General features: G+C 41.8%; 1 protein-coding gene across 4 annotated transcripts in view; it reads left to right on the forward strand.

Annotated features, from left to right (window-relative positions):
• The window catches only part of LOC101165954 (arf-GAP with GTPase, ANK repeat and PH domain-containing protein 1), a 131,309-nt gene that overhangs the window by 78,805 nt on the left and 30,174 nt on the right, over positions 1–22,330 (forward strand). For all 4 annotated transcript variants that reach the window (XM_023964318.1, XM_023964321.1, XM_011482933.3 and 1 more), the window contains 4 exons: positions 1,752–1,856; positions 10,757–10,925; positions 11,901–12,065; positions 15,923–16,081. In XM_023964318.1, coding sequence (XP_023820086.1) covers positions 1,752–1,856; positions 10,757–10,925; positions 11,901–12,065; positions 15,923–16,081 — 598 coding nt within the window. The remainder of the gene's footprint in view (positions 1–1,751; positions 1,857–10,756; positions 10,926–11,900; positions 12,066–15,922; positions 16,082–22,330) is intronic.

Consider the following 22,330-nt stretch of genomic DNA (forward strand, 5'->3'; position numbering starts at 1 on the left):
ATCAGTGGACGGTTTTATCTGCTCCCCCCTCTGCTTTTCTCCCTCTCTCCGTCACTCTCTCTCGCCTTCTGTTTGACCTTCCCGCACTCTCCCTATCGCCTAATGAATGCAGCTCAGAAGAAGTGTGGGCGGCGTGCGTCCTAAGCAGTCACTGAGCCGCGGCTGATGTGCGTAGGAGAGAGAAATAAAGACTTAGACAATTAAAGAAGTGCTGATTTCCTCCCATCGTCCCGTCTCAGCCGCCGTTTAAACGCGCACGCTAAAATGTTGTTCTGGGTGAAGGCGGGCGCAGCTTCCTGTGTTTTCTGGCTGTTAGCTCATTATCTTCACTCCACAGACTCTGATAGTCATTTAACTCCAGAGTCCAGAAGTTGCACAATTATAACAAATCGTGAGTCACTGTGTGGAGCAGAGACACGGATGTAGATGTGTGACCATCATGCTAGACTTGTAAACAACTGTGGATCTGATGTTTAGGTTGTAATTTTTGATAATGGTCCTTTTTACTGCCATAGTACTATATTACACACTAATTGAACCCCAAAAATGATACTTGAATAGTACTCTGTGAACAGTTGGCGCCAACCAACTGTGTCGCATAGGTCACGTATTACAAAAAGCCACAGCGCGGCAACCTAAATGCACATTTTTCAGCAAATTCGGCAGGTGTCTGTGTGACAGCATTTGTTAATTGGGAGGCAGCAGTCACATCTTTACATGCTGCATGGTGACCACAGAGGGTTTAAGAAAACGTTCAAAGTAAACGGTGACCGGACGACTCTTTGACACTGGTCAGTGACCTCCTTGTCTCAATTTGGAGGTTGAGCGATGGCAGTCCAGTGGCAACCGGGATGGAAGGAAGGTAGCAGCGCGATATTTTACTGAAAGGAGAGTCTCTAAGATCCCCAAAATCCTGGCAGCAACCCTCCAGCCACCCCTCTGCTCCCTTGCTGCCGTCCCATTGGCACCGTCCGATTGTTAGACATCATACAGCGCAGGCACTCAATGAGTGATGTAGACCAAACGTCTATTTTACAATCCCGGCCACTGTGGGTCCTGCATACAAATCCTGCTGTGGTTGGACTGGTTGGACCTTCGTTTTGGCTGGTGGGGCTTTGCCCTTGCTAGGTTTCTTGGGAGGCATGTTGTCTAAAAATTAAGATGTGTGTTGTACTTTTATATACCGCCAGTCTACGGGGCAGCTGGTGGCCGGTGACACTTGATATGCCGTCCGGGGACATTTACACAGAGCATCTGCTACCGCCCTGTTACTGCCCGATTTTTCGTTATAGCGTCATCACCGCCTGACTGACCCCATGGTCATGAATGCCGTCTACATTCATGACCATGCTTCCTGATTTTCCAAAAGGAGATTCTGCAGATGCCTCCCCATCCCGCAATGGCAGTTGTATTTGTGTATGTAGCTTTAGTAATGGTTAATGGTGCCAACGTGTTACCACTAGGATCACAGACATTTTGGCACACAGGAAGGCAAGGCAGGAACCAAACCTGCGATCTTCCGATCCAAAGTCGACCTCTACACTACAGCTTCCCAATAACAGTAGTTTGCTAGAAATCTCTTTGAAACTTCCCAACAATCCCCCTGACCAATTCTCTCTCCAATTGTCCTCTTTTCCCCTAGACGAAGGACCAGAACACAAAGTATTTGTGTGCAGATTTTTGATCCGCTGAGGCTACTGATGAAAAGAAGACACGCACAGCCTTAAGGTTGCTGTTGTTGTTTCCTGCAGGGCATGCTGCTGAAGAGAAGCGGAAAATCCCTGAACAAGGAGTGGAAGAAGAAGTACGTGACGCTGTGCGACAACGGAGTTCTCACCTACCACCCCAGCCTGCATGTAAGACGCACAAACGCACACAGTCATTGCAGACTCCAACGCTTTGTTAGACTGCAGTCCGCCTGCGCTGACCTCCATCTATCTGCTGCGTGAGTGCACGCATCCACATGTACACACCGACACGCCGACACAGACTGTTGATGGCTTGTATATTAATTAGGACTTGTCATCTGTTTGCTCACGTCGACACTCACGATGTGAATTTCAGCTGTAATGTCTCCTGTAATTGCTCCAGCTTCCTGTCCTTTTGGTTAAAGTCTCCTGCCCCTCATGCTGTATAACCTTACACACACACACACACACACACACACAGTGTGTGTGTGTGTGTGTGTGTGTAAGGTTATACAGCACTGTGGGTTTGAATGCGTAAAATACTCGGTCTTTATTTCTGTTGTTGAGAATTTTGATTCTTTTATTGGTTTTATCCAAACAAAAGGGTTTTGGCACTGGCTTAACTCTTTAACACCGAAGCTGTCACTGGCAACATGAAATAACTCGCTTTATGAACTAAAGTTGCCCAATAAGTGTAATTCCAATGGATTCTGTAGCTGAGCTTGGTTGAATTGAGTTCAAAGAACTACTTATGAAAGGTTTAAAATATACAGCAAAAACACTGTTTATTGTGTTTTTTGCACTTCTTTTCAGTTTTCAGCTCATTTGGTCATAGGCCTGCACAATAAATCGCATATTTATTGGTGTCCCGATATCAAATAAATAAATAAAATGTGCTAAAATAATCTTATGGCAGCTTTAAGTAGTTAAGGAATCAAATGAATCCCTTAATGCATTTGACCAATAGGATGGAGCCCTTCACATTGTTGACCAATCGGATGGAGCCCTTTTCTGTTAGATGATCCCTCCTATGTAGACTAGGGTCATTTGGAGTATAGTTTAAGTTATGATAAGATAAAGATACTTGATCGATCCCAACTTGGGAAATTCAGGTGTAATTGACACTTATTTGCAGCAAAATAGAAATTATGTTTTTGGTTGTTTTGCTATTTGTTTATCGTAAGTCGTAAATCGTAAGTTATATCGTCATCGCAACATTGATCACTAATATCACAAATCACGAGTTTTCATCATATCGTGCAGCCCTAGTGGACGGCACATTTTCCGGAAAGTTGCTGTGTTTCCTGTGTTTGGAAATGGTAGAACTTGAAGAATCTGTCCTGAAACATCTTCAAGTCAGTTCCTTCATCGTTTCTGGAGAAGAAACTGTTCAACATCCTACAGAAGCTGCTGAAAAACTCAACGTTTGACTGTTTTGACATGTGATTGAGACTGCTGATAGTTTAACTGAGACTTGTATTTTATTCTATCCTTTAAACTGGTTTTGAATTTTCATTCGTCTGTTAACTATGACTATAAATGACTGTGTTCTTAGAGCATCAAGTGGTTTTGAATCTGCTTCTTGACTTGAGTTTGGTAAATGGCATATACTTATACTTATATAGCGCTTTATTTCTACCTACAAGGCCCAAAGCGCTTTACAGTCACAGGCCCTGCTGCCGAACACTGGCGCCAACCTCCCACCAGAGGCAAGGTGGGGTTCAGTGTCTTGCCCAAGGACACTTCGACACATGGGTATGCAAGGCAGGAATCGAACCTGCAATCTTACGATCATGGGTCGACCTCCCTACCGCTCTTTTCTTTTCTTTTTGGATTTTGTTGTTTTTGGTTTTACAGTGTCGTACTTTAATGTTTGGAATTAAATTTTTTGCCCGTTCTGTTGGGTCTCATCTTTAAACAAAAGATAAACAATCTCGGATGAAATGTTTCTCTTGAATGAAGCTTTTAGAATTTTTGTACAGATTTGGGTTTTAGACCTCAATGTTATTTGCCTAGTTTTATATCTGATAAGGAAATTGAAAGAGTAACGGGTTGCAGTGCATTTAGGAGTCTAATTGCACTGCAAAAAACACAAAATCTCGATTACTTGGTAATTTTCTCGTTTAAAAATCTCAGTGCAGTAACTTTCAGTAAGATGGAACAACTTTTTTTAGGACAATAAATCTTGAAGATCTTGCTGAGCCATATGATCATGAAAATATCTTATTTTAAGCAATATCTCTAATAAAAGAAAAAACGAATAAATAATAAAAAAAATAATATATAGTCTTCTTTATGAAGATGCCTGCTTTTGTTTTAGGAAATGGACTTGCTTGATTTAGGGAAATTGAAATGTTTTATTACTCATAATTTTAAAAGGATTCTTTATTTATAGTTTTTTTAATTGTTTTGAAAAGGACTTTTTTTTACTTTATGTATGTTTTTGTTGTTATGGTGGCTTAGTGGATAACACTGTCACCTCACAATTAGAAGGTCTGACTTTGCTATATTTTCTCGTCAAAACAGCTGGAAAAAAGCAACTTGAAGACTTGAACATTTGAATTTTTAGTTTTTCCATCAGGAGTCCAGTTAAACATTAAAGTACAAAGAAAACTGACACCAAAAACTACACAAACTATATTTTTCAAGGTGGTAGATCAGAGGGTGTTTGAGCAAGGCACCACTTGCAGCTGCGGGTTGAAGGTTTGACTCCCCATGGAGTTTCTTGCCACACTTGAGCACACTGCGAGCGTCCATCAGCGATTAGAGGAGCTGATGCAGTAAATTAGTGTTTAAACTCATCAGTTAACACATCAACACACACTGGTGAACAAACAGACACACACTCAAAGCCCCTGCAGCGCAGAAATGCCAGGTTTTCCTGAGCGCCTTGCATCTGCACTTTGCCGTCAATTAGCATGTTTGCAGAGGCTAATCGAATGAAACTCAATCAGTGCCGCTAATTGCCCGACTATGTGCAAAGAAATCACATTAATGCCGCTAATTAAGTGGATGGCAATGGATGCCACCTAATTGGCACGAAAAGTCTCGTCTATAGAGGAGAAGACGGAGCCAAAAAAAGCTGCGAGGAATGAACCGCCTGTCATCCTGGAGAGTCTGAGAGCATCCTGAAGAACAAACAAGGGATGTTTCTGCAGGACTTGAAGCCATTTAATCATCACGGTGACTGAGAACATGAAGAGAGCTAGAAGCCTGGCAGCTGATGACTGACTGAAGGAAAACACGTTTTTTTGGTCATATAGCCTGTTTTCAAAAGGTCCAACGCTTAGTTTTTTACTCCAATATTTTACACAAAACCTTTTTTCTTTTTAGAATTTAAGAAAAAAATCCTTTTCTCAAACTTTTATTTTTGGTCTCTGGCAAATCAGTTTGGGGCTTTTGGAGTGTTTTGGACTGGGATTAAATCCCATGGTTTGCTAAAACTCTGGATTTATTTGGGGGTTTTGATAACCTGATATTATATTTATGCTAGATGTATTATCTCTGTGCTAAGACAGTTGACTGTACGTGAGAACTGGACTGAGTGACTTCTCCCCCCGGTGTTCCCAACAAGAAGTACCTGCTGGTTCCAAGAAACCAAAACGTTAATAGAGAAATGAGCAGCTATTACGCAGTCATTGTATTAGTCAGAATAACCAATTTTGCTCTGATACCTTTTTTAACATGTTCTTGATATTTTTTTCATATATCTTTTTTTAATGCAAGTTATTAAAGTTATAAACTGACCAGTCAGAAGCCTTAATGTGGTCTCAAGGCGAAGACCGCTTTCAAGTGGTAGGGGTGTGGATTTCCAGTCCAGAGTGGTTGCCATAGAAACGTAGACTCAGACTAACTTGGACCAATAATTGCTTACTGATATTGCCTGGCTCCGACATGCCGGCGTACATATCCTAAATAAAATGGCGACTGATTGGTTGGAGTCGGAAGTTAACCTTTTTCTATGGGTGACCTCACACTCACTCGGTCCAGTTCCCATATATGGTCATTGGGTTAGACCAGGGGTGTCAAACTCATTTCCACCGAGGGCCACATCAGTATAGCGGCTGTCCTCAAAGGGCCGGATATATCTTATATATGTTACTAAATGTAATGAAACATACATGTAACTACTCCTTAATGTTAAACAACTAATTTATTTATTTATTATAACTTTTGAAAGTGACAATTACAGTTGCATGGAAAACATATGTTTGCTTGTTACTCTAGCATAAATCCTTTTAAATTAGATTCTGTCAGGTTAGTTATATGGACAGTGTTTAAGTCCTAATGTATAGTTGACCAATCCAATATTTCAAGGCAGATTCCCCTTAGATATGAATAAATACACACCAATTTTTATTTTAAGAAATCAAAAACTTTTATGCTCTCGGGGGCCACATAAAATGACATGGAGGGCCACATTTGGCCCCCGGGCCTTGAGTTTGACATATGTGGGTTAGACGGACATAATTATTTCACCAAAATAACATTTTGACTGGTGTTACTGTCCCCTCATTTACAGGCACATAAAATATCTGATTATTAGCGGATTTCTTGAGTTGTCAGATTTTTTCTTTTTGTAACGGCCATTTAAACATAATCCAGTATCTTTTGGGAGGTTTTCCAACATTGAAAAGCTGAAATAACCCTAAGTTAGAATTTAATTAAATTAGTGCTGGTTCACCAAAAAGAAAATCCATGACAAAGGATTGCCAAGGTCTACAGCCAATCGGGAGACAGAACACAGAACACAGTACACTGTAAAAAAAGAAAGAACATGTAAAATTGCACTGAAAAAAATCCACGAAACAGCGACACCTTGAAAGAGGAACTACAATATAGCGCGGAAACACTGTACACCTCAAATTTTTAGGTACAGTAAACCCTTGTTTTTCGCGGGGGTTACGTTCCAAAAAGAACCCGTGATAGGCAAAATCCGTGAAGTAGAAACCTCTAATTTTTTTTTTTTACAATTATCATACAATTAAATCCTCTATTATACATTGAAAAGAAAGAAAAAAACCATTTTAAAGGCTCAAGCATTTATTTCACAAATAAAAGTACTTTAGAAACTTTTTTTCAACAAATAACTGTTCTGTACTGTCAAATAATAATTTTAATCATCAATGTGAACAGAAGGCTTCAAATCGCGGAGATTAGCCCCGCCCACCGCGACCCGAGTTTTGGATTAAACGGGAGAAAATTTAAAATGATTATGAATAAAATACAAAGTACAGTCGGACAAATAGTGACTCAGGTGTATTTCACTGCTCTTCAGACTGAGCCGCTGCATCCTGACTCCGCTCTGCAGCGTTTTCTTCTTTTGAAGCCCGCGGTGCAGCTGTGTTTGTTCGGGAGAAGAACACAGTGATAGGCAGTTGTTGTCACTCTTTTTCTATGGGTTTTAGAGAAACTCAAAATTGCAAGAGAATTTGCACGTACGTGTTGTAAATTTGGCAAGCTGATTTACTTATGTGTACATATTAAACTGCAACGTTATTGACGCACAGGTAGAGAAGAAGCCGAGTGACTCTTTAGCCAATCAGAATGCAGAACACAATGCACGATGCAAAACCGTGAAAAGTAAACCACGTTATAGCGAGGGATCACTGTACAGCTTTTATTAAGTGTGTTTTGACTAACATTGGAATGGTATTAGGCTGGTTCCTACCTGGTTTAAGGCTGATCCTACAATTGTTAGTTTGACTTTTTACTGGTATTAAATGTCTGCTAAACTGATCGGTGTTTGCTGTTTTACGGGTTTCTGAGCTTCACTTCAACTGCTGCTTTTTTCAAATGTTTTCTTCTTCTCGTCCTTCATTCGCTGGCGTGTCGTGGCGCATCGATCTGGTCTCGGAGCAGCGCTCTCTTTATGGATTCATGTTACCCTGCATGTCAGCAGAATCGGAGCTCTGTCCTTGTTGCATTTTTCACTCCGCGATCACTGTTTATGCCTCCATTTATACTGAAACGCTTTTTAACACACTCAGGCGGTGCGGATGTTTTTCTGTCTGACAAACACACACACACACACACACACACAGACCTCACCACCTTCTGTCAGCGTGTTTGGTCAATACATCCGTCCTGTACGCTTCTGCTCGGCACGGACGGTCGGGCTGATGATGAAAGCTCTCAGATGCAAATGGAGACTCAATTACTGTGGTCAATCTGTTGAAGGAGAGTGTGTGTCTGTGTGCCTGTGAGCGTGTGCGCGCAGCATTTACCCAGCGGGCCCCTGGCTCGAGGGCTCTCCAGTGGCTTGTTAAGACGCCGTCGAGAGCACTTGGCTTTGAATTGGCCTTTTGTCAGGCGAGCTGCCAGGAGGAGGCGGCCACGCTGGCAGACTGCGAGTGTGTGTGTTGTGTTGTGTTTTGTGCGACTCCTGTGCAGCTTTGTGATTTCAAAGCGAGTGTGTTTCCAGAAATGATACAGGGTTTTCATCGGTCGCAGATCATCTCGAAGTGTTTACGTTTCTGTTGGATGCCAGTCTGATCCTGTCGCCAGGAGACCAACGGAATAGTGGAGATGAATTCATATCAACACTTTCATCTTTCATGTTCTCTCTGAAGTAGTTTGTGGTGTTTCTGCGAAGCTTTAAACAGCAAGGCCTGTCATTGTTCCTGCAGGTTCTAATCCTTTAAGGACGGGTTCGTCAGCAAATTTGTTGAACAGGAAGCTCATTTTAGCTTCTATCAAGCAAAACTGGGGCTTTGTCTGAGCCTGGATTAGAGCTAGCTGGTCGTTGTTGTTTAGAGTTTCCGACCTGGGTTGAAAAGCAGATCTCCTGGGTTATGAACACACAAGCATCATTCAAAAAGATGCATGTGTTCCTTAACCAAAGTGAGTTTTTGATCTGATTCTAGGTTTCTTTGAAGAACATTTTGTCCTTTTACTTGCATTGCTTTTGGAGCATCACTGCAACCTTGCAACTTCCGTATTGCAATTAAGGCTGTGAATCATTGTCTAGGTGGTGATCCAATTTAATCCACGAATCGATCAAAAAAGTATTGTTATGATTCAATGCTAGAATGGTTACTACCGTATATGTGTGTCTTTTTACTGGATGTCTTTTAACACCATCATTTATACTCAACAAAACAGATAAAAGCACAGACATTTAGACAGACGTGCTATTTGTCACTCGAAACAATAGCAAAAGTTTTTCTGTCAACGTCGGGGTTAATGTCAGACACAAACATAAACATCGCTGTTGTTTTTGGATCATTCAACAACAAATCCTGGAAATGTTCTCCACAGTTTTTCCATCTTCAAAGTTTTGCTGAGTACAATTACAGGACAGAATTTCAGAATTTAGATTAGATTAGATTAGATTAGATTAGATTTGCTTTATTGTCATTGTCAATTGTACAATAACATTGAACCATCACCATTTCAGTGCAAGAATAGCAAGGAAGAACGATGTATAATAATAATAATATATAATAAATAATCAGTATATACAAGTGTACAAATATAAACTGTAATGAAGAATGTCCAAATTTTTTAAAGATTTATTTACTTCCGGTGACAGTAGTACATACAGTTTGTTTAGTTAATAGATGAAACAACATTATTGTGCAATTTTAGAATTACGACAGTGCCAGAAATATATTTTTACTATACTGTACTATAATAAAGATCACGAATCAGCAATCACGAACGGCACAATTATCTGTACTGGATTTTCTGAAACAGATCGTGGATATCCACGTCTTTGGAGACTCGTTACAGCACTATTTACTATCCTTTACTATTTTAATAAAGTTCGCAAATCAGCAATCTCAGACGTCGGAAATATTTGTATTCTGCTTTTCTGGAACATGTCGCATATATCAAGTATGTGGACAGCCGTGAAAGGCCAGTTTACTATTTTCTACTATATTTATGAAGATTGCAAATTTTTAATACTGGACGGAACCAATATTTTGACTTGATTTATCTGTACTCGACTACTTCTTGCAGTTACTATTCTCTACTATAATTATAAAAATTACAAATCAGTGATTTTGGGCACGAGAAATATTCATCCTCAATTTTCTGTAGAGCAGATCGTGGAAATCTTTAGTATTTCAGAGTCTCGCAACAGCCCTATTTACTATATCCTACAACATTTACAAAGATCGCAATTTAACAATCCGTGACATCACAGATATTCATACTCAATTTTATCAGAAACTCTGTAAAAATTATTTTTGCATTACATTTTACGTTAAAATTATTTTTATTGTATTTGGATAAGAATTAATGCCATTTTTACTACACTCTATTATATTTATAAAGATTGTGGATCATTAGTCTTGGACGTCACAAATATTATATCAGAGTACTCGGATACACGTTATAGCGCCAGTTGCATCACTTTTGACCAAGCAGGATCCAGGCCAAACGACTCCAACTACAAAACAAAAGGCTTTTTATCTCAGCGTCTGCCTTTGAAACTCTTCCTTTTGGATATATTGAAGCAGCAGAGGGAAGTTTCTCGTGTTGCTGCTCTAATCCAACCCGGCGGGGTCATCTCCTCTGTGCAGAAGGGGAGGTCGACCTCCCATGATGCTGTGCTCCTCTGAAGTCACCTGTAGCTCTCTGGTGGATTTAACAATCTCCTTTAGCTCGTTGTTAACTCTCTCTTTATTCAAACATCTGATCCAAACCAAAGGGCCCTCAACGCAGAGGGGGGTGGCCTCTGACAGCGGCCGGCGCTGTCTCGGGCGTGTTGGTGAACAGACAGAGCCAATCAGAGCCCAGTGTCTGCTCTCTTTAGAGCTCCTTCAGGGATTATCTTGGCTTTGTTTGCTTTGTTTGTTGAAGAGATTTAGAGAATTTTCTTCCTAATAAGCCACTCAAATTGAGAAGATCTCCAAACAAAACACTGATTTCCACTGATTTTTTTTTTTGAACAGGGTCCTGGCTTTCTCCAGTTTCTTAAAGCTTTGAAAGGAGAAAGTTTGAAATAAAACAGAAAAAACAGGACTCACTTAATTTTAGTTCAGTTCAGCGGAATATGAAGGGTATACAAAGAAGCTGCTTCGTAAAGAACTAAACGTATTTATTTTATTTCGTTTAAGGACTACATGCAGAACGTCCACGGGAAGGAGATCAACCTGCTCCGGACGACGGTGAAAGTACCAGGAAAGAGGCCGCCGCGCGCCATCTCCACCTCCGCTGCCGGGCCGAGCCCAAATGCCAACGGCCTGAGCAAGGAGATGAGCGGCCTACAGCTGGGCCAGGCTCCAGGTCAGTGACCCCGCCCAAAAAAACAGCTGACCCTTTAACCCCACATCAGACATCCTAACCTGCAGCAGGTCCCTGTGATTATGCGACCAGGGTCTGCTGGTTGTACAGAGAACCCGGTTAAAAACTAAAGGTGAAAGAGCCTTTGCAGCAGTGGCTCCATCCCTCTGGAACTCCCTCTCTCTCAGCCTCAGATCTGCAGACTCTGTGTTTTCTTTTAAAAAGCACCTAAAAACAGATCTTTTTGAAATTGCTTTTTTATATTCTTTGTTTTACTGTGAAGCACTTTGTGATTTTGATCTTGAAAGGTGCTTTACTAATAAAGTTTATTAGGATTTTTATTAATATCACAACTTTAGGAGGATGAGAGAACTTAGTTAATATAAAAAGATTGGACTGTAATCCTCTACAAATATGAGCACAATCCTAAAAGACATTGACAAGAATGGAGAGTAAATGGTAAAGAATAATTCAAATGAAGTTCCTGTTGTTTCTGAAGTGAATCGCTGCTTGTTTGTGTTGATCTGTAACACAAGTGTGGTAGAGGGGCGCCATCATAAACAGGGCCTCATCCTTGAAGCTGTGTGAGCGCGTCCCCTCACCTGAAGGAGGCGTCGTAAAACAAAAGCATGAGGACCTAAATCACATCAGCGGGCCGGAGCTCAGAGCATGAATATTCAGTGAGCCGTGCTCCGTTCACTAATTACTGTCATGAATATTAATGCAATCAGAGCGGAGCTCCGCTCAGCCAGCAGAACCGCAAACGAGCTGTAATGAGAGGTGGGGGGAGGGGCGGGGCATGCGGGCCGGCGCTGCAGCACTTTGATTTAAGCCGGCGGGGATGAGAGTGGCCGATCGCCGCTGCCCCCGCCAGCCCAGAGGTGGAGGAAGGTGACGCTCAGAGCCCAACCTCAGGAGAGGAAAGGTGCAGTAAAAAGGTGTTCTCCTCCTGTGATTGACCCCCTGTCACCTCCGCAGGTTCGGTGTCCAGCAGCTCGTCTGTGTCTCAGATGCCGAGCGGCGTCAGCCTCGTGTCCTTCAGCACCTGCGGCTTGGAGGGCATGCACCAGCGCTCTTTCTCCGTGTCGAGCGCCGACCAGTGGGCCGACGCCACCGTCATCGCCAACTCGGGCATCAGCACAGGTCAGTGTGAGGGCCCACACATGCAGCTCCACCCCTGGGGCCCAGAGGACCTTCTGATGGAGCTGCACAAAGGGGCCCAAGTTTTACCACACATTGATCCACCGGCAAAGTGTTGATTTCCATGCGCACATGTCTGTATGTGAGAGTGAGACTGTAAGTGGCAGCCTGACGTCCTCAGGAACACACACGGAGACTGACAGCTGTCAGGCAGACCGTCGCCATGACAATGAGCTCTGCTGGCAGCTCCTCTAACAGGCCAGGATTTCTCGAGCTGCATTTAAGGCTGTGAAAAGCTTTAAATGGATTGCCAGGAGCAGCACACACACAAAGAGACACAACTGTACTTCAAAGTATAAGCTTGTTTTATTTTTACCCCCCCAAAAAAGTGGATATAAGGAGAAAAAAAGAAAACCCTTTAAATTTAACAGAAAAAAAGTCTGTTCAGCTTTTCTGTTTAACATTTATATAGAACATAAAAGACTAATCAACAAAACTTTAGAAAAGAATGTTTCATTTGCAAAGTGGGGAAATAAATTCCAAAATCTTCAGAAAAATGTGGTGACTCACCTATTCAAACAGCTTCGTTTTTTGGATCTTTAGAGCAAAGACAAAACCTAAAATAAAACCTATTGATGAAGCTTTAAAGTCTCACTCACATCATCTTTTGAACTAGATTATGATTAAGATGATGCCGTTTTTAGCCAAAATGAAAACACCCATCGTTTACTAGGACCTAGTTTAGGACATAGCAGTAGAAGTCCTTTTGAAATTCACCTATGAATTGTGGGCGGGACTGTTAATGAGGAGCAACCCGTCATCTTGTCTGTTTATGGCCTGTCCCACTAGCAACAGCCCCTCACAACCCCAACCTAACATTACCGGTGCAACAAAAATGTCAAGCACTACTGAAGCTATCCAGCTGAACAGTCTTGATTATGATTCCAGCTCAGATGAGGATAATAAAGACGTACATGGATCTAATTGTCTACAAGTGGATGCATCACTATGAATATGTGTGTGTGACTGGGTGAATGGGTCTGTGACTGTTAAGCGCTTTGTCCTTGTAGGAAGAAAGGCCCTATATAAGTATACACCATTTACCATTTACTATGAAGGGGTACAGGGAGCTTGTGGACCACCATTGTAGCTTCTGCGTCACACTTACAGCCTTTTTCCAACAGCATTTTTAAAATCTGATTATGCTTCATTACGATTTGAATAAAGAAATATTCAGAAATGCAATTTCTTACTTTCATGTTCTTTGTATATTTGTCCTCCATCGTCAGTAAAATGCCACAAGAACATGTGAAAAAACAGAAAACCCATTTTTTTTATCAGAGTGGGTCTTTTCAATGTGTCGTAAATGAATAATGTGAATATGTCTGATGCTCTGGGTCCGGTCCAGAACCATTTTGGTTTGAACACAAAATTACTACAGAATCCAATTTTACATCTTTTAAAACTCTACGATGACTTCCAATGTACAGCCTGATATTGATGTCATCCCAGATCATAGCCCCTGCTGGGTTTACATTTTTTGAACTTGAAGACTTGTGACACCAGTTCAACAAAATCTTTGAAGAAATTATTTTGAAGAAAAACACTTTAAAACTAAACTCCAGTATCAATTCCCAGAGCGAGTCCATTCCTATTAAAAATCCTACCACTGACTCCAAATTGATTGTTGTGGTTCTGCTTGTTTGCAGCTTTGTTCCTATTTTTTTTAGGCCTTTTGACGCCAATTTTTTTGAAAATAACTGGCGCCCAATACAAAATAGAACAAAATCTATTCTTTCTGAGCAGATATTACATTAGGAGTCACACTCTGAGTTCTCTAAGTTGTGTTTCTTCTACTGTGGCAGCTTTGATGGGCAGAGCAGGTTAAACTGCGGCAAAAAAACAATGAGAGGGGCTCAGCAGCACTAGGTGGACATCTCCAGGGTGGGGGTGGGCTGATGTGGATGGAGCGCGGCGTGCAGATGGGTGGGCCGTTAATCCACGGCGGTTAATTGCACGCTCGGGGATGGCATCTTGTCAGCAGAGATAAGTTGTCACATTTTCCACTTGAGCTGAGACTAAACGATTGTAAAATAAGTTATGGCCGTCCTTGGGGTTCTCTGCCGCTGTGGGATGCGCCCGCGCGTGTGTGTGTGTGTGTTTTGTGTAGATGTGTTCCCGTCTGCACACACCGGGCTCGTGTCAGACCGCCGTCGTCCCGTGATATTGATGGGAGCTGAATGTTATTTTATTCTGCCGCTAGTCACAGCTGTCAGCAGCCGCCCGAAGAGTGATGCCAGGGAGAGAGAAAGCCTGCTCCCTGCTGTGGGATGCTCGCTCGTCCACAGCCATCTCAGCCGGACTCTCTGATCCCGAATCGGTTTCTTTGAGCGGCTCCTTCGTGGAGGCTGCCTCTCTGATTGAAGCAGCATCCTGAGCTGCAGCTCCACATTCATTCATCATCAGGATCACGGGGTCTAACCCCCTAAAGAACTCAGTGCCAACAGTAAAACCAGCATCACAAATATGAAACGGAAAAAGGTGAGATGCCAACACGCAGATTCTTTAAAAGAGGGAAAGCTACAGAATGAAAACTCCAGTGGAGCACCAAATCCAGTCCAAGCCAGCAAAGACGAACGCATCTGTATGACCAGCACCTCGATTGAAACAAAACTCACAACAACTGTTTCCATTCCACCCCCTCCCCCAGCTGTTCTGCTGCCCACACCCAAACTTTGTGTCACTACACTTTTACTTCAAAAAGCTCAATGAGCCCTCAGATATTTAGCTTAAACCATGCAAAATCAACTGTATGAGTGTTTTAAGTGTGTTATAAACAACCCCAACGCCGTGCTTTGATCCATTCACGCACTCCTGAGTATTCCTCTAAAAACCTGCATTCTGAGCACCAGCCCCTCCCAATCCACGAAAACAAGTGATTTCTCACATTGCGACAAGGATAAGTGAGGGACCGCCCCTTCCAGGAAGAGTCTGTGCTGCCAGCACACGCCCTCACGCCAACACAAACACCAACTTTCTCCGAGAAGCTAGCGGTGACCGACAAAACGCTTTTCTTTACATGCACAATATTGACATTCATCTTGGCAAAAGTTTGGATGTTGTTTGTTTTCGTAGAAGAAACCCAGACACGCTACCAAGCCCCTCTAGGTTGACGTCATGAAATGCGATGCACCCACAAGGAGAGAATTCCAGTGTCTTAGAGATCGAGTCGTCTTACTTCCGGAAGGCTTAAGGAAGGCATGATCTAGGCCCTTTAGAAGTTGTATGCACCCACATGGGGGTCGACCCGTACAGGTGCTGCGGCCTTTTGGGTTCTCCGGGCTCGTGGAAGGTCATACAGAGGAGTAGCTGCGTCTTGAGGAAAGCAAAGGTGTCTCCGTACGAGCACTTTAAGGAGCGTCATGAAAATGAACCTACGATTTGTCGTTTTTGTGGTGTTTCGTGAAATATTTGTAAGGGTAATGAAAGTTGCACGCACTTATGAAGTACGGGGGATGCTGTCGTACAGTGCCCTTACGCCACACTCTAGTCATTAGTGAGGTATCAGTACTGGCTCCTTAATGACTGCGTACAAATGTTCGAAGGACGCCTGTATGATGTCCACACAAACTGTACTCGATTATATGAATCAATATTGCATTGTCTAAGTAGGCATTGAGTTGATATCAATTTTTCTACACTTGCCCTAAAAGCTATACTTTAAAAATCAGTTTTGTTGGATGCCGTTGGATGCTGCAGTTTTGATCTCATTGGCACTCATTGACATACAGAAACAAGCGCCATTATTCACCTCATAGCCTGACTCTTTTTGGTTTTGTTTTATACATTCTGCATTACAGACACTGGCCTCGGCGACTCCAACTGCTCCAGTCCCAGCATCTCCAGTACAAGTCCCAAGATGGAGCCACCACCATCCCCGCACGCCAATCGTAAAAAGCACCGCAGGAAGAAGAGCACCAGCAACTTCAAAGCCGATGGCCTCTCTGGTACTGCAGAAGGTAAAGTCATTCCTCTTCCCCTCCTTTCCTCCCCCGTTCTCTCTCTCAGGTTGGACCTCAGAAAGAATATTTCGTTGAACCTCCTCTTTGCTTCATTGTTCAACCTTTTTCCTCATTTTTCACTTCCAGTTCTTCCATAAACACATTTATACCTTCATTGGGAACATTGTGACCCGACTCCCGTGTGGTTCTCGAAGGCATCTGACTACCACAAGGGGCCAGGATCTATTATTCTGTTGGCACCTAATTTGTCCAGCTACTTTAATGCTGTTTTGAAAGATGTTGATAAAAAAACTTCCCAACCCTTTAGCTTGTAGCTGTTAAGCTTCTTAGGCCGAATCCAAATTCTCCCCCTACCCCTTGATTCAGCTCCCCAACGGATGGATTTAAAAAACTTGTCCCTCATCGTGAAACAAGTGAAGAAATTCATTGCTCCTCCCCCCACACATGCACGACAGATCACCATTCTGGTGGGGAGATGACTAGCCCCGAGCTAGTCGCTACCACTCTTCCATAAAAAAGGATTTCGGACAACAGCTACAAATGCCCCTGCAGTTGGAGGGGTACAGATGGGTAGGGAAAGAATTCCGACTTGGCCTTGGACTGTTTTTTTGCCTCAAAAATAGCTAATTTGTACCATTGCTGATTTAAAACTAACCAGTATTTGATGTCATATTTAGTGTGTTATGCGTCAAAGCTTAGAAACTGAGGATGCTCAGATCATTTCAACTACTTTGGTTTGATTACAGATAAAAACGCAAAAGTGAATCATTTGCAACTACTGTAACTATTTGTCGTTTGGATGTAGATATCTTTGATTCCCACAAGTAAATGTGCTGCAAAAGATCAATGTCCTTCCATGAGTTTAGGCTTTTTAATTGTTTAATACATGGAAGCAGCATACCAGAAACTGGTTTTGTCTTGAGCTTCTCCATTTAAAAACTCAGTCTAAAAGTTCAAAACACACTATATGCATCAAATATGAAGACGTCTTATTTTTAAACATTCTGTATAAAATTTGACTTTTTAGGAGGTAATGGAAAATTGCTCTCTTCTGGAACCACCCTGCAGTGGTCATTATGGGAACTGCCGTGTGTAGTCCTTCAAGGTTGGCTTTAACTTTGCAAATAGACTAGGAGAACTTGAGCACAATCTGAACTTTTGTAAATTATTAAATAAAAAAATACCTAATGCAGAGAAAATCCTTATTCACAGATTAATTATTATAATTTTTATAGCTAGATTTTAGCATCTGAATACTGTTTTTTCTGACCTTCAGCTTTTGTTTCACCAAATATTTTTAGCAGGTAGGCCTGAGCGAAAAATCGATTGAATGAATCAATTCGAAATTTTTTGTTACGGGCGATTTAAAAAATAACTTAATCGAGTTTTTGGGTAATGGTGCATTTTTGGCTCCCCAGAGCTTCCGTAGCGTTAGTTTGACACGGCAGTATGGCAAGCGACAAACAACAACATCATAGCACACACGAAACAGCAAGCGACAACATGGCTACCGGTGAGAGTGGGAAGTTTGTTCCCAAGAAAGGAATAAAATCATCTGTTGTTTGGAACTGGTATGTGTTTACTGCCAAAGACGTGGAGGAAGAGACCCCACACTGCAACATTTGCCTAAAGCCCATCGCAGTCAAAGGCTGTCACCCACTCTTGTGTGGCACGCGCTCAGTCCTCTTACACACGCAGCACCCTGACACACATACACATACTCATTCTACAACACCTAGATAGTTAGTTCATTAGTTAGATAGTTAGTAGTTAGTTGTTACTGTTATTTGTTAATAAAGAATACTGAGTTGTAATTATTACTTGTACCGGTATTCACTTGCGACGTGGCCGAGGATTTTGTGTTCTGCGGGCAGCGTGGGGGGGTGGGGGCTGTTGTTGACCGTGACTCCTGCTGCTTCATCAGCGCAGTGATCACGAATCCCACACCGTCACAGCTCTAGTTTGTATCTTGTGGGACACATTTGCATATAACCAAAGACGTGGTACCCCTATATACCATGGAGAAGACAGGGTTTATTAATTTAATTAAAGCCTTAGACCCCAGATATGAGCTGTACTGTTAATCCTTTAGAAAATGGTGCTACTCTAAAGGTGAATGTTTTTGTCTCCCTTTAGTCTAGACTACAGAGTGTGACTTAAAACACAGCTGATTCCAAGAGTGTGTTCATTTATTTATCATTCATCCCAGAAATGGGGGTTACATTTGTCTTAAAGCAAAATATGCTTTTAATTGTCTGCCGTTTGTACATATTGCTTTCTTTGAGTAGGGGGGGGAGGGTGGGCAAAAATCGGAAATCGACTTAAAAGAAACAAAATCTGATATTTTATTTTTAGGCCATATTGCCCAACCCTAGCATAAACAACAATGTGCAAGTAAGCTACTCTGCCACCTGCTGGCAGTTTTTACAGTCTTTAAAATCTGTTTAAAGTTTTGAAATCCACTTCTCAAGGATTTCTGCAGATGGAGAAGAGTTTTTATGACATTAAAGTTGGTTTCACTCTTTAAGATATTAACCGAAGTTGATGTGTGGGGAAAACGGCAAATAGGTGCTTTAATTTTAAAGATGACTAATAAACATCTGGTTACAGACTGAATAAAAAAATAAATATTTATTTTGGAAACAAAAACGTCATCAGTGACAGCAATTTGTCTACCCGAGATAAGTGATAAAGGTGTAACACAGTTGGTTTGTTTTCTCACAACATGATCCTGATTGGACGACATGAACTGGCAGCTGTTCTGGGATCTGCCAGTCTGGGATAATTTTCCTGATCTGACGGAGTCTGTTATATCCCTCCCCTCACACACACACACACGCACACCCACACACACACACACAGAGCAAATGACTGAACAGATGTGGCTCCCCCAGCAGATGTATAATGTTGCTCCCTCCATCACCGCGGCAACAATCAGCTGGCAAGACGAGTGGCTGTGTTATCAGCTTCTATCTTCTCATTTCGTTGTCATCTTACTCTTCTTTTCCTCCACACTTTTTTCGTTTTCTTTCCTATTTTTCCTCTTCTTTTACCCTGTTTCTCTACATTTACCTCCATCAAACTGAGCACGCTTGCTCTTCTTTTCCAACGCGAGCGTTTTATCATCACCTCCTCCAGCCGCCACCCATCGTCAGACGGTCCCCCCTGGCTCGCCCCCCTATTAGTCAGCCAGAGAGGCTTAAGTGAAATATAATAAATAATCTGGCGTGCAGAAATCTTTTATCAGCTGTGTCACTTTCATTATTCAATAAGCGATTAGTAACAGTCTTCCCAATTTAGCCATTAACCACTGAGCATGCTCGGCCGGTCACCACGCTGCCTGTCAAGTTGAGCAGGCGGGTGAAGTATCTCGGTGTCAGAGGACGGTGTAATTCATGAAGGGGGACCGCCCTCTGCGACCAAGCTCCCCCAAGTTGGACGTCTGAGTGCAGAGTCCTGAGTGACGTCCTGTTAGGGTGTTTGTGTTCACATAGACTTAACTCAATTTTTTCAAGTTTTTAATGTTTTTTTAATAATTTACCTTCAAATCTTCACAGATAGTTGTTGATGATGGTAAGAAAATGATTTTTTATTCTCTTCAAATCCTGTTTCTCAGACTGAAGAAAAGCCGTTGTGAAGCATGGCAGTGGAGGTATTGTGTTTGGGGCTGCTTACTTTCAATGAGGCCCTTTCAGTGCCCAACAAGTCTGTTTATTTGTTATCAGATAGTAGCCGATAGACTTTGGAATTGCAATAATCAGAATGTCTCAGTCTCCCAATTTTAGTCCATTTTCTGATTTGTTAATGGGTTTAAATACATATTGATACAAGTTTCTACATTTTAAACGTGCATAGATAGGTCTGTGCTTGATAAACACGGTCCTTATTATTAGCATTAGCTTTGCTCATGTTGGAACTAATGTCTAGAAAAAAAGATAATGCATTGCTGTTTGATTCCATTTTTTTTCTAATGTCAAGAAAATGGAAGCTGCTTGGATACCCAATGCTACACTTGCTCTCCCATCTCCTAGTGAATTGCCCAGATACAAAACTACATCATTTGTATAAACGTAGTTACTTATTCAGAAAAGTCTGTTGTCTGCTTAATTTGGTCCTGATTGAGTCCTGAACCTTACACTTGGACTGTAAAACTGCCTTTCAAGCTTAAATTTCTGTTTTGATCTAAAGCTTGTAAAGAAAACCACTCGACTGAAGGTCTCCTTGGTCGTTGGCCAGGAATTACGAGGGCGGGACAAAGCAATGAGAGAAAGAAGAATGGAAGTCCTAGGATTTGCAACCCTTGTCAGGATAATTCCTTTTTTCAAACTTTTTATTTTGATGATCAATTAGCAACATCTGTATGAACGTCGGGTACAACGCTTTTTACTGCTACTTTGATGCCGCATGAGGAGATGGCGGCTACGAAGGTGCGCTGAAAAGGGTTTGACACATAGATTGAAGAGACAACAGTGTGAAAAACAATGTGGATCACTTTAAAAGTTGTTTCAATGAGCCTGCAATCAACCGACCACATTTCAATGAGTTGTTGTGTATCGTTGTTTCTCCACGTTTGTCCGCGCCTTCATTGGTTGCTACTTTCCTACTCCGTTCCTATCCCATAATGTCATTGGTAGCCGTTTTGGTCCAGTTGTTCCGCCCTGAGCACAGGGGCAATTCAAGCTGAGGAATCTCAGAGCCAACCAAAGATCAGTCCGATTGGAACCACCTCTAAAGATGGGTTTGAGAGCGGTTCCTGGTCCCGGACCAGTGTCCACTTGGATGTATTAGAACATTTCTTCTAGATTATCTGGGAAAATTAAGTCTGGTTCCATCTAAGCGACCCAAATGTTTCCAGTCTGAATCCAGCCTAAGAAATCAGCTTTTCGTAGAGAAATCTTCATGTGTGCGATTTCCTGTTATCATATAACTGTTGTGAACAGGTGAAAGACACCAGATTATCCTGTTTAGATGGCCAATTGAATAAACTTTATTACATCAGCAGAGAATTTTTTGTTTTCTTTTACATTTAAATATTTTTCTTTGTTGGATATATTTTGGTTCATCAACAAATTAGATCTTTATTTTAGTGTAAAGAACCTTTACTGAGGACGATAGGCTTTTCCAACCTGATGTATGCCAATAAAACAGGTGATCTGATGCATTGCTGAAAGCGAGAGTTGTAAGTTTTCACATATTATTGTCACATTTTGTGCTCCAATTCACTGTTTGTTCTTGGTTTTTTCTTATAGAAGTGCTCGGTTTGAACCCAGTGGCTCAGTGCAGGTCATTCAGTTGGATCAAACACTATAAAGATCACATTTAAGACTCAAAGATCCTGTTCGTCCAGAACAAGTGCCCACCTGTGTCAGGTATGCCGCAGATCATTGCCCCCCCCAGGCCTGCCTTCATCCTGCCGCTTTGAAAGCTGACCTGCTCCCCTCGTACGTTCCTGCAGAGAAGCTTTGATTCTTCACCCAGAAAAACTCGCTGCTGGAATCCAGACCAGATAGCGCTCGGCATCTCAGCCGAGGAGCTTCAGCGGTTATTGCGTAACGGCAATCAGTGGGTCAGTCAGGTGGTGGGCACACCTGCTGGAGCACCGTGTGATCACTGATCAGATCTGTGAGTGTCTTGTAAGATGGACGAATCAGGAGGAAGAGCACCGCCTTAGAGAAGATTAGGCATCTCTGAGAACAAAGAGTCATGGCATAAGTGAATCCAGGTGGTCTCACAACAGTGAACCTTTTCTAGCTATTTATTATCTTCAGACATAATAAAGATTTTAATTGCAGGTATGGAAAGCCAGTTGTAACAATTTTAAAAACGACTTAAAGATGTTTTTACTCACAAGTGTTGAGAGATGGTAGCATTGGTACAATTTCAAATCTACTGTATGTTCAGTTATTCAAGATACCTTATATGGCTTTATTTCTTCTTTTTCTAACCTTAAAGAATTGAGGCATATGTAGATTTTTAATAGGAAAAGAATTACTATTTTCCAATTAGTTTTAATTTCTTGTATCTGGATAGGGAGCCTCAATTAGAGTCTCAGTAAACCAAATAGAGACATTTTTTTGTGCAACAGATTAGTCTTAGTAATTTTGTTAGGGGTATCAAATAATCGCGTTTACTGCAATTTATTAATTACAGACAAATTAGCGTGTTTTTTCTTAATTTGGGTTAATCTCTATAGCTATTTCCATGTTCTCAAATATAAAAACAAGGATCCAACGGTTTACTGGCATG

The sequence above is a fragment of the Oryzias latipes genome, chromosome 2, assembly GCF_002234675.1.
Source record: "Oryzias latipes chromosome 2, ASM223467v1".
NCBI classification, from domain to species: Eukaryota; Metazoa; Chordata; class Actinopteri; order Beloniformes; family Adrianichthyidae; genus Oryzias; species Oryzias latipes.